The following is a 10,557-nucleotide window of genomic DNA, read 5'->3' as shown; positions in this document are numbered from 1 at the left end:
TCGTGGACTGGGCCAATGTCGTGGGCCCCATCCTCGCTGCTTTTACTTTTTATGTTTGTATTTTGAATTTGTAAGGAGAGGTTTAACCACGCCTCGCGACGGTTCGCCCTCTCCCACGCTCACTTGGCACCCATCCTCACTATATAAGGATGGCATGCCCAAGGAACACCTTGGAGTCATTGTTGAAAAGTTTATTCACAATTGCCTCCCCTCTCGTAGAGAGTTGTGTAGGGGAATTGGCTAGCCCCACCCCATGTCGAGATCACTCCGTGGGTAGAGCCCACGTTTCTTCCGTCGAGATCACTCCGAGGGAGACGTGTTAAAGCGCGCCGTTGAGATCACTCCGGCACGGGTTAAAGATTTTCAAGAAGTCGCTGTCCTTCAGGGCTGAGAAGAGTCTTCGTCGAGATCACTCCGGGAATTCTTGGAGGTTCCTGAACATCATCGACGCCGCGACCAAGCTGGGAATCCGCTCCGTCGAGGGAGCATTGCCCCGACCATCAAGACCCCGACGCCAGCCAGGTTCTTGCCCCCCCCCCCCTACCCATCTTCCACCACATCCCCCCCCCCCTTCTCCTTCATCCAGCCCATCTCGCCCACATTTCCTTGGACGCCACCCCTTCACCCTCGCTTCTTGATCATCTAACCCCATTTCTTGATCTTTCCCGCCGATTCTTGAACGCCACCCATTCTCATCCTCCATTTTCTTGAAATTCTTGATCGCCCAACCGCTTCCCCTACCCTTTCTTGATCGCCCTTTCCCCTTCCCCTGCCCTTCTTGATCGCCCAACCACCTCTTCTTGCCTTTCTTGATCGCCCTCCCCCTACCCTTGCCTTTCTTGATCGCCCACCCTCCTTTCCCCTTCGTTTCTTGATTCCCAACTGCCTCCTCTTGCCTTTCTTGATCGCTCACCCTCCTTTCCCCTTCGTTTCTTGATTTCCAACCTCCTCCTCTTCCCTTTCTTGATCGCCACCCTCCTTTCCCCATCGTTTCTTGCTTCCCAACCACCTCCTCTTGCCTTTCTTGATCGCCCACCCTCCTTTCCCCATCGTTTCTTGATTCCCAACCGCCTCCTCTTGCCTTTCTTGATTGTCCACCTTTCTTTCCTCTTGATTTCTTGAATTCTTGATTTCTTGACTTCATGATTTCTTGATCTCACCATATCTCCTTGATTCCCCTTCGTCCTCCCCTTCGCCCTCCCATCGCCCTCATCTTTCTTGATTTCTTGACTCCCACCCTTTACGCCATAACCGATTTCTTGGTTTTCTGCCCCACCCACATGACTATTCCCACGATACTTGGTTCGCTGTCTTGCCCGCCCACACGGTTGCGCCGTGCGCCAGCTAAGCGCGTGCCTTGTGCGCCCTCTGCTCCGACTCTTGCTACACGCCACCCGTGGACTCAGCTCTCTGCTGGTAGTTACGACCACACCGTTCACACCCGGTTTCATCCTCATCAACGACACTCGCCCGCACAATCTGACACTAAGCATCCGCTCGACGACTTGGACGCCTTGGACTAAGCGATACAAAGGTCAGTCTCGTCTCACCTCCATAAACTCTAGTATTATTATCTTCGACAGTCTCGTCTTCCCCTATCGCGTCCGCTACCGCGATATTCTCGAACATCATCGGATAGGACTAGCCACCTTGTCGAGCCGAGGGGATTCTTGTGGTAGACGGACTGTCATCCGACTGACGCCAACGCCCAGGGCTGTTAGACGCCTCACTTAGTAGACGCCTAGTAGGTCCAGCGGTCATTGGGAGTTTGATCTTAGGATCACTCTCTCGTTGATCGCACGCCGACGCCGCTATCCGTCAAGTCCTTATCTGCTCATTCGTATTTTCTCATTATTTGGCTTACATCCCATACATTCGCATCATAACCCTGTGACGGAACGCGCGATCGATCCCGCCATCGCCGTTTCATGAAAATCACACGCCAATTTGAAGAGGCGCGCTCTACAGAGCTTTCTACGTGTGTTCCCAGACCGGTTGAGGAAGAATCAGGAATTGGATTCGTGCTTGAGTTCAAGAAAAATGGACGTGTGATTTGGAGAGACAGCGTAAACTGCGAACTTGAAATGAAACCCATCAGGCACGCAAATGTCTGTGCAGATGCCCAACACCAGACGAGGGAGAGTTCATTCTTTTTGTACACCAAAAATTCATTGCTGTGTCTTTGTACGTGATAAAATAACATCTTCTTGGCCAATTTTATTACATCTTCAAAGGGTATTAAGTTACACAAAGATAATAGAGTACTCTTCTAGACTCTTGTGAATACTAAGTTTGCAGTGCGGTTGAGAGTAATTACGTTCCGTAGGGACCTCATATCCGATTGGAAGGACACGATAAGAGCTCCAGCGTTGTCCCTTACGCTGTTGAAGGGATTGGAATTTTGAGATTACTAACCTCTATGTTGAGCATCTCCTCTCCGCTCTCCGCTCTCAGGCAAAGCCGATAGAGACCACGGCTCAAATTCATTTTATAAATCGATGCCAGCCTGTGGGGCTAATCTTGTTATCTCTGTAAATATTTTTTCTTTATACAAGTCTCCATTCTCCCCTCAACAAGTCCCACTCAAAAAAAGAAAGATGAAGCAATATTTGATCTCATCAACAGCCAAACATATAGAACATACAATTGTTACGACGATGGTGGTAGAGCTAGTGGGAGAAGGAGACTCGGTATGCTATCTTGGCTCCTCTTCCTTCGGAGATGTAGAGACCCACATGGTGCATTGGATCCTGAACATTCCAAGAGACGATGTCCTCGAGGGGCGCCGCCAGACCGACGTTGCGCGCTGCCAGCGTCGTCGCGATGAAATCCAGCACGCAAATGTCTGTGCAGATGCCCAACGCCAGTATCTGCAAAATCCAACATATAAATAACTGACACCTTATATTAGGGTAATCTAAATAAATGACACCCTTATCGAGAAGAAAGATAGATATCTCACCACTTTAATCTGCTTGGTTTTCACACATTCCGTGAACGCGTTCGAGTCGTCCTCCTCTCCAAGGGAGCCACGACGGTTTTTCAAAGGGGATCGCCGGAGGTTGCCGGGGAGAGAGTACGCGGGCAAAAACGGCAAGAGGGAGCTCGAAGGAGCGCCAAATTTTTTTTTTCAAATAAGAGAAATGAGGGGCCGGTTTTCCTTTAATCTGACGTGTACCGGTTGCCCGAGATTCCACGGGGGCAACCAGTTGCCTGCGTAGCGGAGTTCTTTAATCTTTAATTATTTACTAAAGCCGTGCTTTCTCTCTCTTCTCTACCCCAAGCTAGCATTGTGCGCGGGCCCCACTAGTGTCTAATAATCCAGAACGTCGACATAAAGTGAACCACAAAAGTTAATGCCCTATACACAGAAGAGTTTCTTCACACGCTTTACTGACTTTACAACACCAACTGTCTCTTCTGAAAACTCCAAGACTCCAACTCTTGTGGTAGGATAAGTCTGTTTTCACTGTACCATTTTGTCAACAGCGTATCCTTTCAGCGTTGTGCACCTCTCGTTATTCCCTCTCGTCGTTGATGGGAGAATTGGTCAAAATAATCCACAATGTTCGATACGTATACATTACGCCAGCGATAATTCCTCACGCGGATGGTGCCTAACCTTAAAATCATTTTTTGTGTGCTTTACGTTAAGAACGGTCAATTTATTCATGCATGAATTTAAAATTGGATTGAAATCTGATATCGAATACGAATTCTTCCAGTATTCGTGAACCTGAAGACAAGGACAGATAACAAATATTGTTCATAAAATTACGAGTATTGAGCCTTCTGCATGATAAAGGAATGGGCTGGCGCTGACTTAAGATCATGTGAAGACGGTTAACGTTTCTACGCCGTTCTTTCAATGCGGGGACCATCTGAGAAGGAACCTCCCAAAGTCAGCGACTAGCACAATAAAAAATAACTACCTGGTCAAGTTTAGGCAACTGTCCAAACATGGAACGAACTCCGGATGAACAGTATCATAGAAAAACATGTATTTGAGTTCAGATCAAATTTAGAACAGAAGAGTTCTGTAGAGTGCTCGTCAGACAAGATGGAGCGAAGAGCTGTGCTGCTTCTCTTGTTCGTTCTTCTCGCAGAGAGGCCGGTTCTCTCGCAAAGTCTAAACAGGTTAAAAGATCCCATACCCGTGAAAGTAGGAGTCATCATCGACATGGGCACTTTGGTGGGGAAGATGTGCTGGACCAGCATTTCATTAGCGGTGGACGATATCTACGCCAAAAACCCTAATCTCACCACGCGGCTCGTCCTCTATCCCCGCGACGGGAAGGCAGACGTTATGGCCGCCGGATCCGCAGGTAAATTTTCATCCTTCTTAGTACACCAAATTCTTGATTTTTCGTTCCATTTTTTGCCAAAAGATCAAGTTCAGACTTGCATCTGCAGCCCTCGGACTGGTGAACGAGGAAGTCTTATAGGCCACCAATCTTCAAAATCAGTTATCCCGCTGTTAAAGAAAATCATTGGCTTTCACTTTCCAGCCTCTTTTTTGGCGCAAAAGCAAGTTGAATCTCGAAACTCATCCATCCCACTGCTAAACAAAATCCTTGGATTTCTCTTTCCAGTTTTTTTTTGGCGCAAAAGCAAGTTCATTCTCCGAAATCATTCATCCCACTGTAAAACAGACTCTGATTTTCACTTACCATTCTTTTTCGGCGGAAAAACAATTTCAATCTCCAAAATCATTTATCCCACCGATAACAAAATTCCACGACTTCTCTTTCTATTTTTTTTCTTCAGCAAAAATATCAAATTCTGTCTTCAAAATCATTCGTCCCACTGTTAATTAAGATTCCCGGATTTCTATTTCCCATTTTTTCTGGCAAAAATCAAATTCAGTCCCCAAATCACAATCCCATAAAGAATAACTGTTCAATTTCTCATTCTTTGGTCGATTGATAACCAAATTGAAACTTGCATCTTCAGCTCTCGGACTGGTGAACAAGGAAGGAGTGTCGGCCATCCTGGGCCCTCAGAAATCCGGGCAGGCGAAGTTCTTAGCAGATATCGCCGGCAAGGCTCGAGTGCCCTTGCTCACCTTCTCCGCAACGAGTCCCTTCCTCTCCTCTTCCGCATCTCCTACCTACTAAGAACAGCGCTCAGCGACTCATCCCAAGCGGCCGCGGTAGCCTCCGTCGTAGCGTTCTACCATTGGCGAGAAGCCACCATCATCTACGAAGACACTGACTATGGCAACGGCGTCGTCCCCTTCCTGATTGACGCCCTTCAAGCGAACAGCGTCAGAGTCCGCCATCGAGGCGTCATCTCTCCTCTGCAACGGGCGATCAGATCGTAGAAGAACTTCTCAGCTTGAAGACGTCGCAGAACAGGGTGTTCGTCGTTCATTTGTCTCTTCCACTCGGCGAGCGGGTATTTGTCAAGGCAGCGAAGTTGGGGATGGTCGTCAAAGGCTACGCCTGGATAATCACAGACGGGATCGCTAGCCTCGTCGACGCCCTTGACCCTGCGGTCATCGGTAACATGCAGGGCTTTATTGGCGTGAAGCCGCACGTAAGAAAGAGCCCCGCCTACGAAGCTTTTATACGACGCTGGAGGCGGAGATACAGAAGCGAGAACCCGGACGCCGAGAGAGTAGAACCGAGTATATTCAGTCTCTGGGCTTACGACGCCACGTTTGCCCTGGCCATGGCCGTGGACAAGGCTCCGCCCATGTTTACCGCGTTCAAGAAACCGAGAATTTTGAGTAATTCAACGGATTTGGATTCGATTCCGGAGTCCGAGAGCGGTCCGGCTGTTCTTAGAGCTCTGGCGGGTGTCAAGTTTCGGGGAGTTAGCGGGCATTTTCGCCTGGTGAATGGGCAGCTACAGAGCTCCGGGTATCAGATTATCAACGTGGTGGGGAATGGGCAGAAGGGCGTGGGCTTCTGGACAGATGGCCGTGGTTTGAGCTCCTCGCCGGAGGGGTCTTCTGGGAAGAAGAGCGAGCTTCTTGGGACTGTGGTTTGGCCTGGTGACTCTTCTGTTGTGCCCAGAGGGTGGGAGGCTACCACCGGAGGGAAGAGGCTTCGTGTTGGCATCCCTGTGAAGGATAGCTTCTTTGAGTTTGTAAAATTTGAGACTGATCCCATCAGCAAGCAGAAAATACCCACCGGCTACTCCATTGAAATCTTCGACAAGGTGATGAGTTCGTTGCCCTACCCGGTTCCCTTCGACTATGTTCCCTACGCGGAGAGCGATGGCACCTCCGGCTCTTATGACCGGCTCGTGCAGCAGATTCACGTTGGGGTGAGCTCCGAAACTCAGTGCTAATTCTTTTTTTGTTCTTTTTTTTTACTCTAATTTTCATTTGCTTACAACTTTTTAAGTCTGTGGATGTATTCTTTTTGTTTTTCTAAATTTTTTTATCCTTTTTTCTTATTTTTATTGTCTATTCCTTCTCGTTTTTCATTCTTATTTTAACCTTTTTACTTTTTTGTTTTAATTTTTTTTAATTATTAGTTTTATACTTTTATTTTTACTGTTTCACTTTTAGTTTTTACTTGTTATTACATATCTTTTATTTTCCTGTTTTACCTTTTATCTTTATTTTCTACTTTTTACTTGGTTACTCTTTAATTTAGTTTTGTATTTAGTTTCTAATTGTAGTTGTTTTTTCATTTTTAGTTGTAGTTCTGTTTTCTCTTCATTGTTTATTTTTATTTTTCAGTTTAATATTTATTTTTTTCTCATTTTTATTGCTTCGTTTGCTTTTATTGTTCACTAGTTTATTTCTCATTTGTTCCGTTTTGATATTTCTATTGCTTTTATGCTTTATTTCTCTTCCTCTTTTTCATGGACCAGCGATATTTGATTTACCTATCAAGTTCTTTTTCAATGCAAAAATAGTTGGACTCTGTTCTTGTTTTATTCTGACAGTCTTGCTTAATAACTGCATGTGAAATCGATGCATTTATGTATCTTTCTGAGTATTATTCTCTCTGGTTATTACGCCCATTTACGCAGTCTATTCCAAAAATTAACATGACATTGTCTGGTAAACAGAGGTTTGATGCAGTGGCAGGCGACGTTACTATAACAGCGAATCGGTTCCAGTATGTGGACTTCACACTGCCCTACACGTTTTCTGGTGTTTTCATGATCGTTCCCTTAAAAGAGGACAACAAGAGAGGAAATTTCTTTGTGTTCATGGAGCCTTTAACGAAACAGCTGTGGGTGTGCACCCTGGGCTTCTTCATCTTGATCGGCTTGATAGTTTGGGCAATCGAGAAAATGGAGAACAATGAAAACTTCAAGGGCCCCGTTTTCCATGTCATTACCGACATTCTCTACTTTGCCTTCTCCACAGCCGTCTTCGCACACAGTTAAGTTTGCTATTTCTCCTTCAACGATGACAAAGTATAGTTATATCTAACGGACCGTTGATGCTTGACCAGAGAAAGAGCTCAAGAGCTGGTTATCCAAGGCGGTGGTGACCGTGTGGATTCTCGCGGTGCTCATTCTCACGTCATCTTATACGGCAAGTCTGGCGTCTATTTTGACGGCGGCAAAGCTTAAGCCGGCGTTTACTGATATGGAAGAGGTGGTTAAGAGCGGGAAGCAGGTGGGTTATGGTAGAGGATCTTTCCTAGAGGGGCTCTTGAAACCCACCTTTGGTTCCAAGCTCATTCCGCTGACTGGCCCGGACGAGTATGCCGCGGCACTCGCCAATGGTACAGTGATTGCAGTCTTTCATGAACTCCCATACATACGCCTCTTCTTAAAGAAGTACTGCAAGGGCTACGCAACGGTTGGCCCAACCCACAGAACTGCAGGATTTGGATTCGTAAGTTTTTCTTCTCCGTTTTACTTCTTATCCTATCTTTCCGTCCGCTCTCTTTCTTCTGAAGTGATAGAAATGAAGAACCCCCCCCGATGAGCTAGTTCTTGTTGATTTTTTTTGGTTTCAAGAAAAATGTAGAACGTGGAGTGTTGGAACAACAAAGTTCTCTCCTTGTTTTTCGCCCGGGGAACAAGAGAGACAAGAGAATAAAGGATATGAGTGAAATCGAAGAGCCTCAACTCTATTCAACAAGCAGATTACATGTTCATATACAGTGCATGTATACACATTTTCAAAGAAACTTTACAAATAAAGTTTCAAAGACATTCTACATATAAGGAATAGAAACCTTTTGAAATTACAGGAAGAGTTGCATCTCTTCGCCTTGAGAGAAAGAGAGACATAAAAAACAATGGACACAAGTTTACTTGATCATGATTCCCAAATCTGGTGGATTCAAGTTTTATTTAGTTTGGGCAAAGTTTAACGTGATTTTAATGTGGGGTTCAACGTGCGGCTTCATCCCGTCAAATTTGCGCTCTCAAGTTAATGTAATTGTTGCTTGGTTTGGTCTTGTTACACGAGTCTGTAATAGTAGATCGCATCTTAAACGTCTGAATATCTGTTTCCTGTGCGGTTACGCATTTAATTACTATCTTTGAGTGTTGCGGCCGGTGAACTTGTGTTTCTCTGGACTCCACTCTCAACTACTCCTCGAATAAAACTTGTGTCTTTTATCACTGAGTTATCATATCCTCGGTATCGTCTCCATTTTTCAGGCTTTTCCCAAAGACTCTCCCATTCTCTCAGACGTCTCCCAGGCAGTGGCCACAGTGACGCAGGGTCCATCGATGAACGATATAGAGAAGAAGTGGACGATGGCAAATGATACAAGTCAATGCGAGCAAGAGGAAAATGGTGGTGGTCTTATAACATTGCACAGCCTACGGGGGCTATTTATCGTCGTGGCCGGTATATTCTCTGCTGCACTTGTAATTGCCTGTATTTCGAGGCTTCTCCGGTGCTTAGGAATACAGAACCAGCAGACACATCCTGAAGAGGAAGAATCGATTGTTCAAGACGAGCCGCAAGTAGTGCATGAGGAGTTGCACGCAGTACAAACACAGGGAGCAGATGGCGTTGCTGCCATAAAGACATGAGGGTACGTAACCCTAGAGAGACATCCTCCACCCAGTCGTTGACGTTTGTGTGTATGGCGTGCCCCAGGATTCCAGCTAAATAAGATGTGATTGAAATCTTGTTTCATGAACAGTTAGTAAATTTGAATGACAATAAAACCTAAGCACTGCTGAATATTATTGTCAGTACACTGGATATGTGATCAAACGGGTCCGCAAATAAGTCCTGCTTAATGTTATTGACGTTCATTAAGTAGACTCTACGAGGACCACATGAAAATCAAACTATAAACATTATTCAGTGGAGTAGTTATATAATAAAAAAATTTATTAAACTCTTGTTTTTCGGGTGTAAACGAGCAACAACTGTATCCACAGGAGTCAACTTCAACTGATAACACTGAAAAGATAGTAAAGACAATAGCCTGGGGATATGAACGGATCCTCTTTTAGATTGGGAACGCCATCTACTTTCCCATATTTGATGGATAGTTTTGGCCTACACATATTTAAGTTCCTCTAAGAACTCGACAATCTTATTCAAATCATGAAATATATCTCCGGCTAGATCGTTCAGCTATTTATTGTTAAAAACACTTCAAAAACAAATCACCCTTCTGAAAAATAAAAGCAGTAAAGAAAAATTAAATACAAAAATAAGTCTGAAATCATGAAATATATATATATATTACAAGTTAATGACCGAAATTACTTTTCATAATCAACGTGCATTCATGATTACAACGAATCACTTCACGCACTATAAATTTCTCTCTAAATCATTCTCTTAATATGTTTGAAGTTCCCCCACTTCAATGTGGAAAATAGTGAGTTTGAGCAAAGGCTTCACGAAGTGACTGAGTAATATTTACCTACTGAAGATTAATCATAAAGATATTGTGACAAGGTTCATGTTCTGAGAATATAAATATGACTACGATGAAAAGGAGCAGTCTCCTGACGAGTGTGATCATTCGCGAGGAATGTAGGTAAACTGGAAGGAGCACCATCAGTTAAGGACTAACGTCTTAGAAATAATCCCGAGGAGGTTGCCTAATTCTCCTCCAAAACACTCTAGTGGATAACTTAGATGTAAAGCTTTCCAATGACAATAACGACATCCAAAATAAGTTTTACTACTATTCACATCTCCGTCACTCAACCCCACACCCCCAATTGCATCGTGAAGGACATGTAACTTGAGCAGCCACCGGAAGACTAAATCACTGACCAAAGCAACTAGTCATGATCAAGGGAATAGCGCATTTAAAATTTCATACACCGCCAATACTGATTTAAATGAGTTCATGAAAGCCAACCAACCATAGACCGAACATCTAGCCCTCTTACTTCCTCTAGATTCATATAAACTTATTACGTCAACCACAACTTGCCTCTCCTACTGATACCGCCTGACTCCAAAAATATTAAAATATATATTTTGACCACACCATTCACATATTTTATTGTATATTACCCAGTCCCTTTGGATTGATATCAACTTACCTAATATTACTAAATGGAAAAATTAATAAATATGTTTTCATTACTCAATACTTTAAAATGAATAATTTAAACCAGATTTGGGTTAATACTTAAAATAGATAAACC

At 44.4% G+C, this 10,557-nt stretch overlaps 2 protein-coding genes across 2 annotated transcripts; both read left to right on the top strand.

The window, feature by feature from the left end:
- The first annotated feature begins 3,946 nt into the window (after positions 1–3,946).
- On the top strand, positions 3,947–5,278 carry LOC144709744 (glutamate receptor 2.9-like). The gene is made up of 2 exons (XM_078583368.1): positions 3,947–4,325; positions 4,954–5,278. The coding sequence occupies exons 1-2, from the start codon at positions 3,977–3,979 to the stop codon at positions 5,115–5,117; spliced, it is 513 nt and encodes a 170-aa protein (XP_078439494.1). The 5' UTR covers positions 3,947–3,976; the 3' UTR covers positions 5,118–5,278.
- Positions 5,279–5,304: 26 nt separating this feature from the next.
- On the top strand, positions 5,305–9,135 carry LOC144709743 (glutamate receptor 2.8-like). The gene is made up of 4 exons (XM_078583367.1): positions 5,305–6,273; positions 7,030–7,348; positions 7,422–7,810; positions 8,587–9,135. The coding sequence occupies exons 1-4, from the start codon at positions 5,425–5,427 to the stop codon at positions 8,965–8,967; spliced, it is 1,938 nt and encodes a 645-aa protein (XP_078439493.1). The 5' UTR covers positions 5,305–5,424; the 3' UTR covers positions 8,968–9,135.
- The last annotated feature ends 1,422 nt before the right edge of the window (positions 9,136–10,557 follow it).

The sequence above is a fragment of the Wolffia australiana genome, chromosome 11 (assembly GCF_029677425.1).
Source record: "Wolffia australiana isolate 7733 chromosome 11, ASM2967742v1".
NCBI lineage: Eukaryota > Viridiplantae > Streptophyta > Magnoliopsida > Alismatales > Araceae > Wolffia > Wolffia australiana.
The sequence above is the reverse complement of the archived record's forward strand: the minus strand, read 5'-3'. Positions and strand labels throughout refer to the sequence as shown.